The sequence below is a fragment of the Cherax quadricarinatus genome, chromosome 12 (genome assembly GCF_038502225.1).
Source record: "Cherax quadricarinatus isolate ZL_2023a chromosome 12, ASM3850222v1, whole genome shotgun sequence".
Classification (NCBI taxonomy): Eukaryota; Metazoa; Arthropoda; class Malacostraca; order Decapoda; family Parastacidae; genus Cherax; species Cherax quadricarinatus.
The window spans coordinates 31,377,916-31,402,582 of NC_091303.1; the positions used below are offsets into that span (position 1 = coordinate 31,377,916).

At 42.0% G+C, this 24,667-nt stretch overlaps 1 protein-coding gene across 1 annotated transcript in view; it reads left to right on the top strand.

The window, feature by feature from the left end:
• Window positions 1-736: 736 nt before the first annotated feature.
• The window catches only part of scaf6 (SR-related CTD associated factor 6), a gene marked incomplete in the record, with an annotated part of 331,549 nt that continues 307,618 nt past the window's right edge, over window positions 737-24,667 (top strand). Inside the window, 1 exon segment of the mRNA XM_070084306.1 lies at window positions 737-943. Within this exon segment, the coding sequence (XP_069940407.1) occupies window positions 919-943 (25 nt within the window).

Below are 24,667 nucleotides of genomic sequence, written 5' to 3' on the forward strand. Positions count from 1 at the left end.
GGCTTTGGCATGCTGCTCTTATCTGTATTTTTTTTTTTTGTACCTCTGTAAGTGTGCTCAAATTATAAATAAATAAATAAATAAATAAATAAATAAACAGATCACTCTTTGATGTTCCTCGTGTCCATCTCGCACTATGTAAAAACTCAATGCACATAAAAAGCCCAAAAATCTGGAATTCATTACCTGTCTGTTTATCAATTCAAGACTTCTTAAAAACCACTTACTCACCCACTACTAAATAAATATTGAATAACTGTACTTCATAAATGTGACCCTATCAAACTGTTTTTTTAATTACATTACCTGATAGAATAATCCATTCTCTTGAATGCACAGTAACTCACCTAATGACCATATGACCTGTTTCTGCACTACAAATCTTTGATTTGATTTGATTTGATCTGATTAATAAATTGCATGACTTTATATAGTATACTGATCATTTTTTTATATTATACATTGTACTGCTACAAATATGTACAAGTATAATGCTTCTTAATCGAAATGTTCAAATTTCATAGTTTAAAATACTCATTTGTACTTCACGTTGTAATTTGTTTACTGTAATTTTTACCACTGAATATATCATTGCTTAGTTAATCTTAAGTTAATTTTAAGCCTGCCCGTAATGCCCTGCATACAAAAGGCTTTTGGCATGTGCACCCAACTACTATAATTCCTTGTACGACTATGTATCATGTCCAAATAAAAATTATTATTATTGTTATAAATTTAAGTAAGAAGAGGTAGAGGAGTGAAGGTGAGGGTGGTAGCAGGTGTGTGGCAACACTGCTGCTCTGCCGCATGATCAGTGTTGATGATGAGTGACCCACAGATCCACTCAAATATCCTGTTATAACTTTATAACCGCTGTTATTTAGACAAGAGCTGCAAGTTTAGTGTTGAAGAGCGACCATGGAGCTCCCACAGCCTCCTCCGGGTAAGTACAACACTGTGGGTGAGGCAGAGTAATTGTAACTATCAACTACAACTGTCCACACTCACCACAACTGTATATATATACTCGTTGCACCCTTCAGAGGAGCTATGTTGATACCTTGAGGCTGATGAGCTCTTGATCCGAGGAATAGGAGCGTCCCCTCCACTTCCTTGGATCAAACCAGATTGATTCCCATTTTTCCCTTCCAATAGTATGTCATTGATGTCAGCTAGGCCTATATACCTTGTACATGTACTTGTAGAAATAAAGATATTGTATTATTATCCATGTGCTGTATAGCTCACAAGGGTTTAGTGCTTTACCACAGGTTATGCTGCATGTTTAATATTTCACAGTAGAATACTGTTTACCTGGAGAGAGTTTCGGGGGTCAACGCCCCCACGGCCCGGTCTGTGACCAGGCCTCCTGGTGGATCAGCGCCTGATCAACCAGGCTGTTGCTGCTGGCTGCACGCAAACCAACGTACGAGCCACAGCCCGGCTGATCAGGAACTGACTTTAGGTGCTTGTCCAGTGCCAGCTTGAAGACTGCCAGGGGTCTGTTGGTAATCCCCCTTATGTGTGCTGGGAGGCAGTTGAACAGTCTCGGGCCCCTGACACTTATTTTATGGTCTCTTAACGTGCTAGTGACACCCCTGCTTTTCATTGGGGGGATGGTGCATCGTCTGCCAAGTCTTTTGCTTTCGTAGTGAGTGATTTTCGTGTGCAAGTTCGGTACTAGTCCCTCTAGGATTTTCCAGGTGTATATAATCATGTATCTCTCCCTCCTGCATTCCAGGGAATACAGGTTTAGAAACCTCAAGCGCTCCCAGTAATTGAGGTGTTTTATCTCCGTTATGCGCGCCGTGAAAGTTCTCTGTACATTTTCTAGGTCGGCAATTTCACCTGCCTTGAAAGGTGCTGTTAGAGTGCAGCAATATTCTAGCCTAGATAGAACAAGTGACCTGAAGAGTGTCATCATGGGCTTGGCCTCCCTAGTTTTGAAGGTTCTCATTATCCATCCTGTCATTTTTCTAGCAGATGCGATTGATACAATGTTATGGTCCTTGAAGGTGAGATCCTCCGACATAATCACTCCCAGGTCTTTGACGTTGGTGTTTCGCTCTATTTCGTGGCCAGAATTTGTTTTGTACTCTGATGAAGATTTAATTTCCTCATGTTTACCATATCTGAGTAATTGAAATTTCTCATCGTTGAACTTCATATTGTTTTCTGCAGCCCACTGAAAGATTTGGTTGATGTCCGCCTGGAGCCTTGCAGTGTCTGCAATGGAAGACACTGTCATGCAGATTCGGGTGTCATCTGCAAAGGAAGACACGGTGCTGTGGCTGACATCCTTGTCTATGTCGGATATGAGGATGAGGAACAAGATGGGAGCTAGTACTGTGCCTTGTGGAACAGAGCTTTTCACCGTAGCTGCCTCGGACTTTACTCTGTTGACGACTACTCTCTGTGTTCTGTTAGTGAGGAAATTATAGATCCATCGACCGACTTTTCCTGTTATTCCTTTAGCGCGCATTTTGTGCGCTATTACGCCATGGTCACACTTGTCGAAGGCTTTTGCAAAGTCTGTATATATTACATCTGCATTCTTTTTGTCTTCTAGTGCATTTAGGACCTTGTCGTAGTGATCCAGTAGCTGAGACAGACAGGAGCGACCTGTTCTAAACCCATGTTGCCCTGGGTTGTGTAACTGATGGGTTTCTAGATGGGTGGTGATCTTGCTTCTTAGGACCCTTCCAAAGATTTTTATGATATGGGATGTTAGTGCTATTGGTCTGTAGTTCTTTGCTGTTGCTTTACTGCCCCCTTTGTGGAGTGGGGCTATGTCTGTTGTTTTTAGTAACTGAGGGACGACCCCCGTGTCCATGCTCCCTCTCCATAGGATGGAAAAGGCTCGTGATAGGGGCTTCTTGCAGTTCTTGATGAACACAGAGTTCCACGAGTCTGGCCCTGGGGCAGAGTGCATGGGCATGTCATTTATCGCCTGTTCGAAGTCATTTGGCGTCAGGATAACATCGGATAGGCTTGTGTTAATCAAATTTTGTGGCTCTCTCATAAAAAATTCATTTTGATCTTCGACTCTCAGTCTGGTTAGCGGCTTGCTAAAAACTGAGTCATATTGGGACTTGAGTAGCTCACTCATTTCCTTGCTGTCATCTGTGTAGGACCCATCTTGTTTAAGTAGGGGCCCAATACTGGGCGTTGTTCTCGATTTTGATTTGGCATAGGAGAAGAAATACTTTGGGTTTCTTTCGATTTCATTTATAGCTTTTAGTTCTTCCCGCGATTCCTGACTCCTAAAGGATTCTTTTAGCTTAAGTTCGATGCTTGCTATTTCTCTGACCAGTGTCTCCCTACGCATTTCAGATATATTGACCTCTTTTAGCCGCTCTGTTATTCTTTTCCGTCGCCTGTAAAGGGAGCGCCTGTCTCTTTCTATTTTACATCTACTCCTCCTTTTTCTTAGAGGAATAAGCCTTGTGCATACATCGAGTGCCACCGAGTTAATCTGTTCTAGGCATAAGTTTGGGTCTGTGTTGCTTAGTATATCTTCCCAGATTATATCGGTTAGGACTTGGTTTACTTGGTCCCACTTTATGTTTTTGTTATTGAAGTTGAATTTGGTGAATGCTCCCTCGTGACTAGTCTCATTTTGTCGGTCTGGGGCTCCTCGCATACATGTCTGAACCTCAATTATGTTGTGATCTGAGTATATTGTTTTTGATATGGTGACATTTCTTATCAGATCATCATTGTTTGTGAATATGAGGTCTAGTGTATTCTCCAGTCTAGTAGGCTCTATTATTTGCTGGTTTAAATTGAATTTTGTGCAGAGATTTAAAAGCTCGTGTGAGTGTGAGTTTTCATCAGAGCTGCCTCCTGGTGTTATTTCTGCAACAATATTATTTGCTATATTCCTCCATTTTAGGTGCCTTAAGTTGAAATCCCCCAGGAGCAAGATGTTGGGTGCAGGAGCTGGAAGATTTTCCAGACAGTGGTCAATTTTTAACAGCTGTTCCTGGAATTGCTGGGATGTTGCATCCGGAGGCTTGTAGACTACCACAATGACTAGGTTTTGGTTCTCGACCTTTACTGCTAAAACTTCCACTACGTCATTTGAGGCATTAAGCAGTTCTGTGCAAACAAGTGACTCTGCAATGTACAGGCCAACCCCCCCCTTTTGCCTGTTCACTCTGTCACATCTGTATAGGTTGTAACCTGGGATCCATATTTCATTGTCCAAGTGATCCTTTATGTGGGTCTCAGTGAAAGCCGCGAACATTGCCTTTGCCTCTGCAAGCAGTCCACGGATGAAAGGTATTTTGTTGTTTGTTGCTGGCTTTAGACCCTGTATATTTGCAAAGAAGAATGTTATCGGACTGGTGGTATTGTTGGTACTGGGGGGGGATTTTTTTTCCGGCATTAGTATCTGTATCTGTTGGTTTGGAGTGGAGGCCATCGACTGTGGTTCCACTCCAGGAATGACTGGATTTGGTGTACGATTTCTGCCATTTCCTGCCAGTTTTTTTTCCTTCCTGGCACTAAAAAACCTCTCCCTCTTGAGTGGCTGTGGCTACCCAGGTTTTCCCATGGCCTGGATGTTTTGTATCTTTTTGTCCCCTTTAGATGGTATGCCTGGCAATTTAAGTTATAGCAGTCTTTCCTGTACTGAAGAGGTACACATTTCAGGGTGAAAAAGCTTACAGGAAGGGAGTTTGCATTTTCCTGTTGTCATATGGGCATGGCATTTTCTAGGGTGGTCATAGTTGCACGTCCCATCTGTTTTTCCAGATTTCCCATGCCAGCAGATACCAAGTGCATAGTATGTGCACAGGCTTGGTTTCCGCTTGCCTTGGGTTTCTATGACTGTATTCCCTGTTGGTGCATGTTTCCCTGTCTTACTTCTATCCTCCCTAGCACCAACAATGGAGCTCCCACCAGTTGTTTTTGGTAATTTATCCTCACTATTGCTATTGGAGTCCTCTTGTTTGCTATTTCCTGCGGTATTTCTAGTTTGCAATATTGGTTTTATCTTATCTTTGACTACACTTGTTTCCCTACTATGGCTCCTATCCCCTATGAGGTCATTTATATGTATTCCTTCCTGCGTATAATTCCCGACTACCTGGACAAAATCTCAAGCTTCACCATTACTGTCTCCCAGGACAGTATCTCCAGCTTCACCATTTCTGTCTCCCAGGACAGCACCTCCAGCTTCACCATTACTGTCTCCCAGGACAGCACCTCCAGCTTCACCATTACTGTCTCCCAGGACAGCACCTCCAGCTTTACTATTACTGTCTCCCAGGAGATCATCTCCAGCCTTACAGTTTGTAACTACATGGCCAGTATCAAGGGCAGTACCATTCAGCCCAGACTTTTTATGCTCCCATCTGTTGTAGAAAGCTTCCAGGTTTTCTATGAAAGCAGCTTTGATGTTGTCCTCTTTTAATACCCTTGTGATTTTAGTCCACAGATTTTCCTCATTTGGGCATACCCAGAAACACTTCTCTGTTTTAATACTGCTTGTAGCTAGTTCTTGGATATCTGCACAAGGGGCGTGACACCAATTTCCACAAAAATGACAATTTATCCATGTGGAAGCCCGTTTGTTTGACTGACCACAGACTACACACAGCTTCATAATGATTTGAATGGTTGATTTACTGCAATTCTACTAGCAACCTCTTGAATATTATATTAATAACCTTAAATGAAGCTCTAGCTATTTGTATTTCTGTTTCTAACTCTTTTTGTATATTGGACAGCTTACCGTCACGTTCCTGATTTTTAATGTTTGTGTTTATAAGGGCGCCTACAACCCCATCCGTTTACAGTCTGCTTTATTGTCCAACTAAACTGTTTGAAACCAGTCCCGGGTTCGGACCAGTCCAGGGTTCGGACCAGTCAAGGGTTCGGACCAGTCAAGGGTTCGGACCAGTCAAGGGTTTGGACCAGTCGATCTGCTCTGATCAGTGGGTCACTTATTTAAAACATACTGGTCGGTGATTTGAGCTAGCACATGAAGGATCTACTGGAAATTATCTACCCGAGTAATATGTGATTTGACTGATACAAAAGTATAACTTGCGTGTTGAAGAGCCGGTGATATCTGGCAGCTCCTACAATGACGAACGGTCACCTCCTTGTTTATCAATCGCTGTATCTGATCAAATTACAACCTCTTGTATGTTGGTTCAAGCATTCCATACAAATGTTGACAAATCACTTCATTACTAATGTGTTGTCTTAAGTCTTGGGATTCTATCTCCATTTTTGTCAAGTGCTGTAAAGTACCATGAAACCTCGGTACTCGAACTGCTTCGTACTCGAACAATTTGGTATTCAAACGCTTTGTTGAGTAAACAAATCATTTGGTAGTCGACCATTTGCTCGGCACTCGACCAAACAAATGCTACCTGCTAGAACTTCATTGTAAACTATTTCGTGTTTCTTTGCATTTTTTGGTGTTTTTTATATTTGTATAAATAAATCACCATTTGTGCAATTTGTGAATTTGCACATGGGGATCAGCATTAAATCACCTAAGACCACTAATAACCCAGCAGAAGGCTGCAATCAGAATAATAACAAATTCCCATTCCTGACAGCATACTCCACCAGTATTCAAAAATCTAAATCTGCTCACCATAAAGAACATTCATACTTATTCATGTGCCTACTACATACATAGAACACTACACTCAAACATAAACCCTCCACTCAAACTTCTCGCCAACCTTAACAGGACACACGACCATAACATAAGACACAGATCTTTTTTGATGTACCCTGTGTCCATATCACACTGTGTAAAAACTCTATGAACATAAAGGGCCCCAAAATTTGGAATTCATTACCAGAGCATACTAAAGTAACCCGGTCTGAAAATCAGTTTAAGACTTTTCTCAAAAGCCACTTACACACCCTAGACTAAATACTCAATACTCATTATTTAACTTTACCAGAAAATCTCCCAATTACCTAAATCTTGAAACTTCAAGACTAGATGCCCAAGTTCGTACATTGACTAATACTACATAGTAGTACAGATACCTACCCAAAACAGTACTGCCCTACACCCAGTTGTAGCAGTCTCATACCGTAAACTACTTTCAGCAAATCACAATGTTATATTCCGATAGTATAATTTAAATATTTACTATTGAAACTATTGTACAACTTAAACTAAGATAAATTCTTTAGTATTAAGTAGTCAATAAGCCATTAAATTAAGTCTGCCCATAATGCCTAGGCATGATAGAGGCTCTCTTTGCAATGCAACTCATTATTGTAAATACATAATCTCAGTGTACTACTTGCAAAGAAATAAAATTGATCGATTGATTGATTGATTGACTATGGGGCCTAAGTGGGTTAGTGATAACATCCAACCAAAAAGAAAATTGATTGGGAAAAATTCATTCTGTACTCGAACAGATCGGTACTTGAACAGCTTTCTGGAACCAATTAAGTTCGAGTGCCGAGGTTCCACTGTACTATATGGTGAGGTTGTACAGTAATTAGGGAATGACATTTGAGGGCTGAAGAATGTCACCCCTGTAATCTCTAGTTTACCTGGAGAGAGTTCCGGGGGTCAATGCCCCCGCGGCCCGGTATGTGACCAGGCCTCCTGGTGGATCAGAGCCTGAGCAACCAGGCTGTTACTGCTGGCTGCACGCAATCCAACGTACGAGCCACAGCCCGGCTGGTCAGGTACCGACTTTAGGTGCTTGTCCAGTGCCAGCTTGGAGACTGCCAGGGGTCTATTGGTAATCCCCCTTATGTATGCTGGGAGGCAGTTGAACAGTCTCTGGCCCCTGACACTTATTGTATTGTCTCTTAACGTGCTAGTGACACCCCTGCTTTTCATTGGGGGGATGTTGCATCGTCTGCCAAGTGCATTACTGCGCGGGATAATCAACGGGAAGTTTGTTTGTTTAGGTACAGGTATACACATATTCAATAATACTTAGTAACGTACAATAGAACCTCAAAAATCGAACTTAATCCGTTCCAGGAGCTAGTTCTAAATTCGAAAAGTCTGAAATTCGAAGCAATATTTCCCATAAGAAATTATGGAAATACAATTAATCCGTTCCAGAAACCCAAAAATATTCACACAGAAAATACATTTTATAGAGATTAATTACAGTTTTACATACAACAGATACTATAGTTTTTAATTATGTATAGTAATACATATAAAATAACATTTTTACTTACCTTTATTGAAGATTGGTGATGGCATCTGGAAGATAGGGAGGACGAGAGAGGGAGTTGGGGGGTTAGTGTTTGGAAGGAGAATCCCCCTCCATGAGGACTTCAGGTAAAGCCCTCTCTGGGGTTACTTCCCTTCTGTCTTTTAATGCCACAAGGACCAGCTTGAGAGTCACTGGACCCCTGTCTCACAAAATAACTGTCCACAGTCCTCTGTTTCTGGCACCTCTTTAACATTTCCCTAAAATGGGACATGGCTCTGTCACTGAACTTGTTGCAAAGATGGCTTGTTTCAGCTTGCTCAGGGTGGTACTTCTGCACAAACATTTGGACATCGTTCCACTTGGCACAAATCTCCTTAATCTTTGAAGAAAGCACCTCATCCACTCCCTATATTAACACCTTTCGCAACATCAGCTTCCTTGATTTGTTCTTTCTTTGACAGGATAGAACCGATGGTCGACTTGTTTTTCCCATACATCCTGGCAAGCTCGACAAGTCTCACACCACTCTCATACTTCTGTATTATTTCCTTCTTCACATCTATGATTTTTCTCACTTTCTTTACCACAGGGGTACCACTAGCAAGTTTCTTTGGACCCATGGCAGCTTATTTCACAGTCCCACAAGCACTAAACACAACGGAATAATCGTAAAATGCGTAATTGAGAGCGCAGGTTAGTGTTCACTCAAGCATAAACAAAGCTAGACTGCTCATGGCGCCTGCGCGGGGACACGGACAGAGCGGGTGGCAGACAGGTCCCGTACCCAGCGGTCCGAAAATAGGAGCGCGTTCGATAATAGGGACACAGTTTGTCCGAAAAAACGGTCCTATTTTCGAAACGTTCGATATGTGATACGTTCGATTTTTGAGGTTCCACTGTATGTGTATGTTACCTAGAATAACCAAAAAAGTCAAAGTAATAATAATAATAACTTTATTTACTTCAAGTACATGTATAAGGTATACAGGCCTAGCTCACATCAATGACATACTACTGTATAGAAAGCCACTTGTTAAGCAGAGCATTTCGGCCAAATTAGGTCAGTTTTGTCCCAGGATGTGACCCACACCAGTCAACTAACTCCCAGGTACCCATTTTACTGATGGGTGAACATAGACAATCGGTGTGAAGAAACATGTCCGATGTTTCTACTCTGGCTGGGAATCGAACCCAGACCCTCGCCATATGAAGCGAGAGCTTTAGCCACCAGAGCCTAAGTTTTTTCATATCACATCCCCTCCTGGGAAGTTCCTTGATGCTGGTGAGGTGTGCTTAGTCTAGGTAATTATAATAATAATAATAATTAATAATAATAATAATAATATCTTTATTTCAACATGTACAAGGTGTACAGGCCTAGCTAACATCAATGACATACTAATATATAGAAAGCCCCTTGCTATGCAGAGCATTTCGGGCAAATTTGGTCAGCTTTGTCCCAGGATGCGACCCACACAGTCAACTAACATCCAGGTACCCATTTTACTGATGGGAAAATAGGGCCAACAGGTGTCGTGGGGAAACACGTCCTAATGTTTTCCATCTGTACCGGGGGGATCAATCCCTGGACCTCAGTGTGTGATCTAGGTGCGCTAGTGCTCGAGCTATGGGACACCTGTGCTCCAGTTACTTGAATCAAGCCTGAATGCCTTCCACTTCCCAAGGTGCTGTATGACCCCTTATGGGTTTAGTACCTCATGAATGTAATAATAATAATAAGCACATCAGAGTTTTAGCTAAGATGAATAATAATAGGCAGTTGAAACTATATATGAAAGGAATGCGTATATTAATCCTAAACACTTCATATTGAGATCAAGAACCCCTCTCCATGTATGTACTACTACTAATAATAATTATTATAACAATAATAATAATACAGTATAATAATAATAATAATAATAATAATAACAGTAAGGAGAAACTTTAAAAGGCTGCCAGTAGTTGGCACCATGACCAGCAAAACATTGGTGACCAGTACTTTTCACCTATCTAGGCTTAACCCTTTGACTGTTTCGGTCATATATACAGTGGACCCCCGCCTTATGATGGCATCGTGTTACATTAAATCCGCCATACGATACATTTTAACGCAAAAATTTTGCCTTGCCTCACGCTAAAAAACTCGCCTCATGCGATTCGTCTGGGACACGTCCCACACGTGGCCTCAGCTGCCCCGTACGTGCCAGTGTTTACAAGTCAGCCAGTGCTGTCGCATCCACGCATACATTCGGTACACTTCATATTATCACAGTGTTTTTAGTGATTGTAGCTGCACAATAAGTCACCATGGGCCCCAAGAAAGCTTCTAGTGCCAACCCTGCAGGAAAAAGGGTGAAAATTACTACGGAAATGAAGAAAGAGATAATTGCTAAGTACGAAAGTGGAGTGCGTGTCTCGGAGCTGGCCAGGTTGTATACCAAACCCCAATCAACCAACGCTACTATCGTGGCCAACAAAACGGCAATCAAGGAAGCTGTTCTTCCAAAAGGTGCAAGTTTGTTTTCGAAACAGAGGTCGCAAGTGATAGAAGATGTTGAAAGACTGTTATTGGTGTGGATAAACAAAAAACAGATAGCAGGAGATAGCATCTCTCAAGCAATCATATGTGAAAAGGCTAGGAAGTTGCATGAGGATTTAATTAGAAAAATGCCTACAACTAGTGGTGATGTGAGTGAATTAAGGTCAGCAAAGGTTGGTTTGAGAGATTTAAGAATCGTAGTGGCATGCATAGCGTGATAAGGCATGGCGAGGCTACCAGTTCGGACCAAAAAGCGGCTGAAAAATATGTGAAGGAATTCAAGGATTACATAGACAGTGAAGAATTGCAACCTGAACAAGTGTTTAGTTGCAATGAAACAGGGCTGTTTTGGAAGAAAATGCCAGGCAGGACCTACATTACTCAGGAGGAAAAGGCAATCCCAGGACATAAGCCTATGAAAAACAGGCTTTCTCTTCTGATGTGTGCAAAGTGAAGCCTTTATTGGTGTATCACTCTGAAACTCCCAGAGCATTCAGGCAAAACAATGTCGTCAAGGCTAATTTATGTGTGATGTGGAGGGCAAACAGTAAGGCATGGGTCACTTGGGACCTTTTCTATGACTATACACCATGCATTTGCCCCCACTGTGAAAAATTACCTAATGGAAAAGAAATTGGACCTTAAGTGCCTCCTGGTATTAGTGCTCCTGGTCATCCTTCAGACTTGGCAGAGCAACTTTCTAGGGACATGAGCTTCATTAAGGTGAAGTTTTTGCCTCCTAATACCACTCCTCTCCTGCAGCCCATGGACCAGCAGGTCATTTCAAACTTCAAAAAACTCTACACAAAAGCTGTGTTTCAAAAGTGTTTTGAAGTGACCTCAGACACTCAGTTGACTCTTAAGAGAGTTTTGGAAAGATCAATTTAGCATCCTCAGTTGTGTAAACCTTACAGGTAAGGCTTGGGAGGGAGTGACTAAGAGGACCTTGAACTCTGCTTGGAAGAAACTGTGGCCACAATGTGTAGAAGAAAGGGATTATGAAGGGTTTGGGGCTAACCCTCAGGAGCCTATGCCAGTTGTGGAATCTATTGTGGCATTGGGAAAGTAAATGGGGTTGGAGGTTAGTGGGGAGGATGTGGAAGAGTTGGTGGAGGAGGACAATGAAGGACTAACCACTGAAGAGCTGCAAGATCATCTTCAACAGCAAGAGGCCAGACCTGAGGAAACTGCTTCAGAGGAGGGGAGAGAGAAATTGAGGAAGTTGCCTGCTTCAAAGATTAAGGAAATGTGTGCAAAGTGGGTTGAACTGTAAACCTTTTGCGGATGAAAATCACCCTGACACAGCTACAGCAAGTCGTGCTGGTGACTACTACAATGACACTGTTATGGCCCATTTTAGGAAAGTCTTAAAGGAAAGGGAGGTACAGAGCTCTATGGACAGATTTGTTGTGCGACAGAGGTCCAGTGACTCTCAAGCTGGTCCTAGTGGCATTAAAAGAAGAAGGGAAGTAACCCCGGAAAAGGACTTGATACTTCAAGTCCTAATGGAAGGGGATTCCCCTTCTAAACAATAAGAACTTCCACACACTTCCCTCCTCCCATCCCATCAAACATTACCAGATCTTAAATAAAGGTAAGTGTCATGTATTCTATTCTTAGTAGAGTAGTAATTGTGCATGTCTTCTTCAGTTTGTGTGTATTAAAATTAATATTTCATGTGGTATTTTTTTTTTTTTCGTACTTTGGGGTGTCTTGCACGGATTAAATTGATTTCCATTATTTCTTATGGGGAAAATTAATTTGCCTTACGATAATTTCGGCTTACAATGAGCTCTCAGGAACGGATTAATATCGTAAGGCGGGGGTCCACTGTATATGTCTTACAAGTCACCGTTTTTGACGTATATACAGTGGTCCCTCGAAAATAGTTGTTCTCAATAGTCGTCCTTTTCGGAAATCGTTGCATTATTTTAGTCCAAACATTGGCTCGCAAATGGTTGGTTGACTCGCTAATCGTCGTTCGTCCTGGACACGCACTCACGGCTCTGAGCCGCCTCGGCCTCCCTTCCCAGCCAGTGTGCCACTGTTTACCAGTGAGCGACGGTCCCCTCACGTGTTTATACGAAATATTTCATAATAAACCTACCATCCGACTTACGACCTGCTCGACTTACGACCACTCGACTTACGACCGTGTTTTTTATGCCAAATTTCTGGGAAATAAACAACTACACCTACCATCCAACTTACGACCAAGCTTGGTTCCGACCAACCGGTCGTAAGTCGAAATGGACATAAGTCGAACCTTTGAAAATTGCCGACATATTGGGTAGGGCATAATGTCAAAATTTTCCTATGTAAACTACCTACATAATACTGTAATGTAATGTACAATCATTATTTCATTCTTTTTACCATAATTTACTAATATTGTTGTATTTTAATTATTTATGTACTGTATATAATGTATACATGGTAGTGATATGTAATGTAAATTTTACATCGCATACAGTATCATATGTTACTATTATCTTTATGTATTGTCGACACAGTGGAATGGGAGAATACCACTGGTAGTGTCATCCTGCCAGAATGTTGCTGTATAACCTATACCCTAGGTAGTAGAGAAACAACTTCTGGAACGTAATACGCAAGATCCGCTGGCTGGCTGGGTGGCCGGGTCTGTGGTTGGCCGGGTGGGTGGCTGGCTGGCTGGATGGGTGGGTGGGTGGGTCGGTGGGTGGCTGGATGATGGGTGGGAGGGTGGCTGGGTGGGTGAGTGGGTGGTGGCTGCGGGTGGGAGGGTGGTAGTTGGCTGACTGGGCTGGACCGAATGTAGCTGTCTCTTTGTATCTCTCTCTCCTGTATCTCTCTTCTCTGCATTCTCTCTCTCTGTATCTTCTCTCTGCATTCTCTCTCTGCATTCTCTCTCTCTGTATCTCTCTGTATTAACTGCATCTCTCTCTTGCATCTCCTCTCTGCATCTCTCTTGCATCTCTCTGCATCTCTCTGCATCTCTCTCTGCATCTCTCCTGCATCTCCGCATCCTCTGCATCTCTCCCATCCCTGCATCCCCAACTGTATCTCTCTGCATCTCTCTCTCTCCATCTCTCTCTCTGTATCTCTCTCTGTATCTCTCTCTCTGCATCTCTCTCTCTCTCTCTCTCTCTGTATTTCTCTCTCTCCTGCATCTCTCTCTGTATCTCTCTCATCTCTCTGCATCTCTCTCTCTCTGTAATTTCTCTCTGCATCTCTCTGTATCTCTCTCTCTGTATCTCTCTGTATCTCTCTGTATCTCTCTGTATCTCTCTCTCTGCATCTCTCTCTCTGTATCTCTCTCTCTCTGTCTCTCTCTCTGTCTAACTCTCTCGTCTCTCTCTCTCTGCCCCTCTCTCTCTGCCCTCTAAACTCTGCATCTCTCTGCATCTCTCTCTGCATTCCCTCTCTCTCTCTCTCTCTCTCTCTCTCTTCTATATATATATATATATATATATATATATATATATATATATACAGTGGACCCTCGCATAGCGAATCGAACCAGGCAAGAGGGCTGGCTGCTATGCGAACAACAGCTCGCTATGCGACTAATTTTCCCATAAGAAATAATGGAAATAAAATTAATCCGCAAGACACCTAAAGTAGAAAATTTTTTTTACCACAAAAATTATAATTTTAGTACACACAAACTGAAAAAGGCAAGTATACAATTACATGACACTTACTTTATTGAAGATCTGGTGATGATTGATGGATGGGAGGAGGGGAGAGAGAGTGTTAGTAGGCTTAGGGAAGGGGGAATCTCTTTCCATTAGGACTTGAGGTAGCAACCTTTCTGGGGTTACTTCCTTCTTCTTTAATGCCACTAGGACCAGCTCAGAGTCACTGGACTTCTTTTCGCACAACATATCTGTCCATATGGCTACTGTACCTCTCGCTCCTTTATGATTTGGTTCAGTGGTTGTTCACAACAGTGTCATTGTAACAGTCACCAGCACGGCTTCTGCAATAGCTGTGTGAGGGTGATTTTCATCAAAAAAGGTTTGCACTTCAAGCCATTTTGCACACATTTCTTAATCTTTGAAGTAGGCAATTCCTTCAATTTCTCTCCCTCCTTGAAATCCAGTTTCCCAGGTTCAAGGCCTCTTGCTCTGAAGTTGGATCTATCAGCCATCAGTGGTTGGTTCTTCATTGTCGCCCTCCACCAACTCTTCCACATCCTCCCCACTAACCTCCAACCCCAAGGACTTCCCCAATTCCACAATTGATTCTCAACTGGTATATTTCAATTCTCCTGTGGGTTAGCCTCTCAAACCTTCAAAATCCCTTTGTCTACACATTCTGGCCACAGTTTCTTCCAAGCAGAGTTCAAGGTTCTCTTAGTCACTCCTCCCAAGCCTACTCTATAAGGCTTACACAATTGAGGATATTAAAGTGATCCTTCCAAAACTCTTTAGAGTCAATCGAGTGTCTGTGGTCACTTCCAAAGCACCCTTGAAACAGAGCTTTTGTGTACAGTTTCTGAAGTTGGAAATGACCGCTGGTCCATGGGCTGCAGGAGAGGAGTGGGTATGGAGGCAAAACTTCACCTTAATGAAGCTCATGTCCCCATAAAGTCGCTCTGCCACGTCTGTAGGATGACCAGGGGCATTGTCTAACACCAGGAGGCACTTAAGGTCTAATTACTTTTCAGTTAGGTAATCTTTCACATTGGGGCAAAATGGTGTAACCAGTTATAGAAAAATTTTGCAGACCCATGCTCATTGTTGTCTCTCCACAGCACACACACAAGTTATCCTTGAGGACATTGTTTTGCCTGAACGCTCTGGGAGTTTCAGAGTGACACACTCATTAAAGGCTTAACTTTGCAATCACCACTAGCATTGGCACACATCAACAAAGTAAGCCTGTCTTTCATAGGCTTATGTCCTGGGAGTGCCTTTCCTCCTGAGTAATGTAGGTCCTGCTTGGCATTTTTTCCAGAACAGGCCTGTTTCATCACAATTAAACACTTGTCAGTTCCAGTCCTTCAGTCTCTATGTACTTTTTGAATTCATGCACATATTTTTCAGCTGCTTTGTGGTCCGAACTGGCAGCCTCTACCATGTCGTATCACACTATGGATGCTACTACGCTTAAATCTCTCTCAAACCAACCTTTGCTGGCCTTAAATTCACTCATCATCATCGCAGTTGCAGGCATTTTTAATTAAATCTATGCAACTTCCTAGCCTTTCACATATGATCGCTTGAGACGCCATCTCCCTATTGTTTTTCATTTATCCACACCAATAAGAGTCTCTCAACACTTTCCATCACTTGCGATCTTTGTTTCCGAAACACAGTTAAACTCTTTAAATAACAGCTTCCTTTGATTGCCGCTTTGCTCCATAATAGAAGAGATGGTTGATTTTGGTTTCACAACTTATCTGTGTCGGGGATATCGTGATCTAATTTCATACTCAATAATGATCTTTCTTCATTTCAATGGGTATTCTTACCCTTTGAGGTGTAGGGTTGGCACTAGAAGCTTTTATTTCTTGGGGCCCATGGTCACTATTTCCAGAAACAGCACTAAAACACTGTAATAATAATAAATATTCCGAAAGTGTATGCTTGAATGTTAATGCTGGAGGCTGGCTGGTAAACACTGCACGGGGCGGTACATGTGAGTTGGCTGAGGCGCACATTGGACGCTGCCTCGACGGGCGTCGCTGGAGCGGTTTTTGTCCACTATGCGGGCAAAATTTTAGCGAACAAAGCGTCCGCTATGCGGATTGTTCGCTATGCAAGGCGTTCGCTATGCGGGGGTCTACTGTATATATATATATATATCTGTATCTCTCTGTATCTCTCTCTCTCTCTCTGTATCTCTCTCTCTCTCTGTATCTCTCTCTCTCTGTCTGTCTCTCTCTCTCTCTCTCTCTCTCTCTGCATCTCTCTGTATCTCTATCTCTCTCTCCTCAGCATCTCTCTCTGCATCTCTCTGCATCTCTCTGCATCTCTCTCTGTAATCTCTCTCTGTATCTCATCTGCATCTCTCTCTCTATCTCTCCTGTATCTCTCTCTCTCTCTCTCTGCATCTCTCTCTTGTATCTCTCTGTATCTCTCTCTCTCTCTCTCTGTATCTCTTCTCTCTCTCTCTCTCTCTCTCTCTCTCTCTCTCTCTCTCTGCACTCTCCCTCTCTCTGCACTCTCTGCATCTCTGCATCTCTCCTGCATCTCTCCTCTGCATCTCCTCTGCATCTTCCTCTCTGCATCTCTCCTGCATCCTCCCTGCATCTCTCCGCATCTCTCTCTCTGCATCTCTCTGCATCTCTCTCTGCATCTCTCTCTGTATTCCCTGCATCTCTTTCTGTATCTCTCTGTACAACAGTGAAAAAATAGAGAGTTCGAGAGTAAGAGCCTTTCTTGCCACAATCTCCAGCAAGATCCAGACTTCATCTTAAATATGGTGAAATTTCTACTGTCCAGTTAGTACAGTTAATACAGTATGATGCTGCTCATAGGACAGGGTTACTTCAAACTGATGCTGCCTGCATGACACACATTGCCCTCTAATGCAGTATTGTCAAATATTGTGATAATGCATGCAACAGCCGCCCAGCCCAGCTGCCAGATGCACGGTCGTAAGTCGAGTGGACGATGCTCGAGCAGGTCGAAGTCGGATGGTAGGTGTATTTGTGTTGTACACAGTGTTTATCCTAAACCTTACAGTATAAAAATACAGTACTAACAATATAAAAGTGCTAAAACATGAAATACCAAAATAAAACAAAATAAAAAGTCATTACAAAAATGTTTTGTTGATATTCAGTAGTGAAAGTTCGACTTTATTTTCTACTCATTTTGACTTACTTTCTAATCGCCCGAACTTTAAACTGGTTGTAAGTCGGATGGTGGTATATTCCATTCATTTTAGTTTACCTGGAGTTCCAGGGGCTGATCGCTCGCGGGTCTTGGCCCAGACGGCCTCCTGGTGGATCAGAGCCTGATCAACCAGGCTGTTGCTGCTGGCTGCACGCAAACCAACGTGCAGACGAGCCACAGCCCGGCCGGCGATCAGAACTGACTTTAGGTGTTTGTCCAGTGCCAGCTTGAAGACTGCCAGGGGTCTGCTGGTAATCCCCCCATGTGTGCTGGAGGCAGTTGAACAGTCTCTCGGGCCCCTTGACACCTCCTATTGTATGGTCTCTTAACGTGCTAGTGACACCCCTGCTTTTCATTGGGGGGATGGTGCATCGTCTGCCAAGTCTTTTGCTTTCGTAGTGAGTGATTTTCGTGTGCAAGTTCGGTACTAGTCCCTCTAGGATTTTCCAGGTGTATATAATCATGTATCTCTCCCTCCTGCATTCCAGGGAATACAGGTTTAGGAACCTCAAGCGCTCCCAGTAATTGAGGTGTTTTATCTCCGTTATGCGCGCCGTGAAAGTTTTCTGTACATTTTCTAGGTCGGCAATTTCACCTGCCTTGAAAGGTGCTGTTAGTGTGCAGCAATATTCCAGCCTAGATAGAACAAGTGACCTGAAGAGTGTCATCATGGGCTTGGCCTCCCTAGTGTCCCACAGGGAAGTGTCCTTGGCCCTCTTCTCTTTCTCCTATACATAAATGACCTTCCAAATGCTTCGCAATTACTCAAACCCACACTATTTGCAGATGACACTACATACGTCTTCTCTCACCCGAGCCCAGTCACGCTAGCCAATACTGTAAATACCGAATTACAGAAAATATCTACCTGGATGAGGACTAACAAACTTACACTAAACATTGACAAAACCTACTTCATTCAGTTTGGTAACAGAGCTACAGATGTCCCTCTTAACATAATGATAAATGGATCACCTATCACAAAACTAACAGAGGGAAAATTCTTAGGAATCCACCTTGATAATAGACTCAAATTTCATACACATATACATCAAATTTCTAAGAAAATTTCCAAGACTGTAGGCATACTATCGAAGATACGGTACTATGTTCCACAGTCAGCCCTCCTGGCCCTATATCACTCTCTTATTTACCCCTATCTCACCTATGGAATTTGTGCATGGGGGCTCAACAACAATTAACCATCTCAGACCACTAATTACCCAACAAAAGGCTGCAGTTAGAATGATAACAAATTCTCACTACAGGCAGCACACTCCACCAATATTCAATACACTAAACCTACTCACCATACAAAACATCCATACTTATTACTGCACCTATTACATACATAGAACACTTAACTCTGATATTAACCCTCCCCTCAAACATCTCCTTGCCAACCTCAACAGAACACATGACCATAACACAAGGCACAGATCACTCTTTGATGTTCCTCGTGTCCATCTCACACTATGCAAAAACTCAATGCACATAAAAGGCCCTAAAATCTGGAATTCATTACCTGTAAATATAAAAGAAACACAACCTGTTTGTAAATTCAAGTCTCTTCTCAAAGATTACTTACTCACCCAAAACCAAATAAATACTGAATAACTGAACATTATAAATTGTATATCTTAAATGTTTCTCACAATTATATCACATAAATGTTAAACCTAAAACCCAATCTAACTTTATTATTTTTTAAATACACTACCTAACAGAATCACTACCTAACTGAATGCAACCATATGACCTGTCTTTGTAATACTCACTTGTGCTTTATAGTTATCTGTTTACATTAATGTTTTATCACTGATTTCATCATTGCTTAGTAGCAGCGCTGTATAGTCCTTGTGGCTTAGCGCTTCTTTTTGATTATAATAATAATAATAATAATCATTGCTTAGTTAATCTTAAGTTAATTTTAAGCCAGCCCGTAATGCTATGCATAGTATAAGTGGCTTTGGCATACTGCTCTTATCTGTATTTCTTTTGTACCTCTGTATGTGTGCACAAATTGGAAATAAATAAATAAATAAATAAATAAATCCATCCTGTCATTTTTCTAGCAGATGCGATTGATACAATGTTATGGTCCTTGAAGGTGAGATCCTCTGACATGATCACTCCCAGGTCTTTGACGTTGGTGTTTCGCTCTATTTTGTGGCCAGAATTTGTTTTGTACTCTGATGAAGATTTAATTTCCTCATGTTTACCATATCTGAGTAATTGAAATTTCTCATCGTTGAACTTCATATTGTTTTCTGCAGCCCACTGAAAGATTTGGTTGATGTCCGCCTGGAGCCTTGCAGTGTCTGCAATGGAAGACACTGTCATGCAGATTCGGGTGTCATCTGCAAAGGAAGACACGGTGCTGTGGCTGACATCCTTGTCTATGTCGGATATGAGGATGAGGAACAAGATGGGAGCGAGTACTGTGCCTTGTGGAACAGAGCTTTTCACCGTAGCTGCCTCGGACTTTACTCTGTTGACGACTACTCTCTGTGTTCTGTTAGTGAGGAAATTATAGATCCATCGACCGACTTTTCCTGTTATTCCTTTAGCACGCATTTTGTGCGCTATTACGCCATGGTCACACTTGTCGAAGGCTTTTGCAAAGTCTGTATATATTACATCTGCATTCTTTTTGTCTTCTAGTGCATTTAGGACCTTGTCGTAGTGATCCAATAGTTGAGACAGACAGGAGCGACCTTTTCTAAACCCATGTTGCCCTGGGTTGTGTAACTGATGGGTTTCTAGATGGGTGGTGATCTTGCTTCTTAGGACCCTTTCAAAGATTTTTATGATATGGGATGTTAGTGCTATTGGTCTGTAGTTCTTTGCTGTTGCTTTACTGCCCCCTTTGTGGAGTGGGGCTATGTCTGTTGTTTTTAGTAACTGTGGGACGACCCCCGTGTCCATGCTCCCTCTCCATAGGATGGAAAAGGCTCGTGATAGGGGCTTCTTGCAGTTCTTGATGAACACAGAGTTCCATGAGTCTGGCCCAGGGGCAGAGTGCATGGGCATGTCATTTATCGCCTGTTCGAAGTCATTTGGCGTCAGGATAACATCGGATAGGCTTGTGTTAATCAAATTTTGTGGCTCTCTCATAAAAAGTTCATTTTGATCTTCGACTCTCAGTCTGGTTAGCGGCTTGCTAAAAACTGAGTCATATTGGGACTTGAGTAGCTCACTCATTTCCTTGCTGTCATCTGTGTAGGACCCATCTTGTTTAAGTAGGGGCCCAATACTGGACGTTGTTCTCGATTTTGATTTGGCATAGGAGAAGAAATACTTTGGGTTTCTTTCGATTTCATTTATGGCTTTTAGTTCTTCCCGCGATTCCTGACTCCTAAAGGATTCTTTTAGCTTAAGTTCGATGCTTGCTATTTCTCTGACCAGTGTCTCCCTACGCATTTCAGATATATTGACCTCTTTAAGCCGCTCTGTTACTCTTTTCCGTCGCCTGTAAAGGGAGCACCTGTCTCTTTCTATTTTACATCTACTCCTCCTTTTTCTTAGAGGAATAAGCCTTGTGCATACATCGAGTGCCACCGAGTTAATCTGTTCTAGGCATAAGTTGGGGTCTGTGTTGCTTTGTATATCTTCCCAGCTTATATCGGTTAGGACTTGGTTTACTTGGTCCCACTTTATGTTTTTGTTATTGAAGTTGAATTTGGTGAATGCTCCCTCGTGACTAGTCTCATTATGTCGGTCTGGGGCTCCACGCATACATGTCTGAACCTCAATTATGTTGTGATCTGAGTATATTGTTTTTGATATGGTGACATTTCTTATCAGATCATCATTGTTAGTGAAGATGAGGTCTAGTGTATTCTCCAGTCTAGTAGGCTCTATTATTTGCTGGTTTAAATTGAATTTTGTGCAGAGATTTAAAAGCTCGTGTGAGTGTGAGTTTTCATCAGAGCTGCCTCCTGGTGTTATTACTGCAACAATATTATTTGCTATATTCCTCCATTTTAGGTGCCTTAAGTTGAAATCCCCCAGGAGCAAGATGTTGGGTGCAGGAGCTGGAAGATTTTCCAGACAGTGGTCAATTTTTAACAGCTGTTCCTGGAATTGCTGGGATGTTGCATCCGGAGGCTTGTAGACTACCACAATGACTAGGTTTTGGTTCTCGACCTTTACTGCTAAAACTTCCACTACATCATTTGAGGCATTAAGCAGTTCTGTGCAAACAAGTGACTCTGCAATGTACAGGCCAATCCCCCCTTTTGCCTGTTCACTCTGTCACATCTGTATAGGTTGTAACCTGGAATCCATATTTCGTTGTCCAAGTGATCCTTTATGTGGGTCTCAGTGAAAGCCGCGAACGTTGCCTTTGCCTCTGCAAGCAGTCCACGGATGGAAGGTATTTTGTTGTTTGTTGCTGGCTTTAGACCCTGTATATTTGCAAAGAAGAATGTTATCGGACTGGTGGTATTGTTGGTACTGGGGGGGATTTTTTTTCTGGCATTAGTATCTGTATCTGTTAGTGCTTGCAAGTGCTAAATAAGCTACCATGGTTCCAAAGAAAGCTCCTAGTGCCAAGCCTTTGGTAAAGAAGGTGAGAAATACGATTGAATTTAAGAAAAACATCATTGAACAATATGAAAGTGGTGTGCATGTGGTCGAACTGGCCAGGATGTATAACAAAACCCATACAACCATATCTTCCATCATGGCCAAGAAAAAGGAAATCAAGGAAGTTGTTGTTGCAAAGGGGGTAAATATGCTGACAAAAATGAGATCAGCAGTACTCGAAGAGGTTGAGAAGTTATTATTGGTGTGGATAAATGAGAACATGAATACACAGTGTGATAAGGCATGGTGAGGCTGCCAGTTCGGACAAAATTGCAGCTACAAAATTCGTAAGTAAATTCAAGGAGTACATAGAGGCTGAAGGACTGAAACCTGAACAAGTGTTCAGTTGTGACGAAACAGGCCTCTTTTGGAAGAAAATGCCAAAGAGGACTTATATTACTCAGGAGGAAAAGGGACTGCCAGGACACAAGCCTATGAAAGACAGGCTGACACTCATGTTCTGTGCTAATGCTAGTGGGGATTTCAAAGTGAAGCCATTACTAGTGTACCATTCTGAAAATCCCAGTGTGTTCAAAAAACAATGTTATGAAGAATAAATTGTATGTGTTTTGAAGATCTAATAATAAGGCATGGGTCACGAGGGAAATTTTTGCCGAGTAGTTCAATGAAGTGTTTGGCCCTAGTGTGAAGAATTACCTCCTGAAAAAAATTGGATCTCAAGTGCCTCCTAGTAATGGACAATGCACCCGCTCATCCTCCAAACTTGGATGACCTAATTCTGCAGGAGTTTGGGTTCATCACAGTAAAGTTCTTGCCCCCGAATACCACTCCTCTCCTCCAGCCCATGGACCAGCAGGTCATTTCAAACTTTAAAAAACTCTAAACGAAAGCAATGTTTCAAAGGTGCTTTAATGTGATGTCAGACACTTGCTTGACCCTAAGAGAGTTTTGGAAGAACACTTCAGTATCCTCTGTTGCATAAGCCTTATAGGTAAGGGTTGGGAGGGAGTGACTACCAGGACTTTGAACTCTGCTTGGAGAAAATTGTGGCCAGATTGTGTCCACAAGAGGGATTTTGAAGGGTTTGTGGCTGACCCTGATGAGCCTATGTCAGTTGTGAACTCTACTATTGTGGCATTGGGGAGTTCCATGGGGTTGGATGTGAGTTTGAGTTTGGAGGACGTGGAAGAGTTGGTGGAGGACCACAACTAAGAGCAAACCACTGAGAAGCTGCAAGAGCTTCAGCAGGAACAGCAACAGATCACAGCTCAGAATCTTGCTGCAGAGGAGGAGGAAGAGAGATGGAAGAAGGTGAATTCTTCAGAAATTAAGGAGATTTTTGAAATGTGGGGTAGGATGGAAAGATTTATGGAGAAACATCACCCTGAGAAGGATGTTGCAAGCCGTATTGGCAACTTGTACAGTGACAGTCTTGGCCCATTTTAGGGAAGTTTTAAAGAGACGCCAGAAACAGAGCTCTCTGGACACTTTTTGCGAGACAGGACTCCAGTGACTCTCAAGCTGGTCCTAGTGGCTTTAAGAAACAGAGAAGAGAAGTAACCCCATAAAAGGACTTGATACCTAAGGTGTTGATGGAAGGGATTCCCCTTCCAAACAGTAACTAATCCAATCTCTCTCCTCCTCCAGTCTTCCATACACTAAGAAGAATCGCCAATAAAGGTAAGTGTTATGCTGTTAATGTTTCATTCATCATGTCCCATTGTATTGTTTATGTACTACATCTATATTTCATGTAAAAAATTTTTTGTTTTAATTCTTCTGAGTGTCAGGAATGGATTAATTGTATTTACATTATTTCTTATGGGGAAAATTGATTTGAAAATCGTCTTTTTCGATAATCATCGCACTTCCAGGAACGGATTAACGACGATAAGCGAGGGACCACTGTATTTCTTATTTATAAATTACAGCAGGGCCCCGCTTTACGGCGTTTCACTTTACGGCATTCCGCTAATACGGTCATTTCAAATTATGACCAAAACTCGCTATACGGCTCCCCCCACCTGACTTTCTAATACGGTCACCACGCCCCACCCTGTTTGTTTACATTTTCCGTGAGCTCAGTAAGCACTAAGTCTCTCCATTTTGTCTGGAAACTCCAAAATTTCAAATGTTTTTAAAAGTTATTTCATATTTTATATATACTCTGATAATTATACTTATGTATACCTGTACCTAAATAAGCTTACATACTGTGCTGGCATGCAGGTACACATTAAAATCAGTAAGAGTGTCTTATGTCTCCAGACGTCATATTAGTAATAATAATAATCATCGAGTCTCATTTAAATGTCGTATATTACGTTAATATACACATTTTCATTAATCCATCTATGATATTTTTTCAAAATTATATAATAAACACGATGCATAACATATAAGATAAATACACCCCACAGTAGAATAAATAAACATAAATGTGAGATGTGGTAGCAGACGACTTGCACAAGTGACGCCATATTAGAAATGATAATAATAATAATAATAATCACCGAGTCTCATTAAATGTCGTATATTACGTTAATATACACATTTTCATTAATCCATCCATG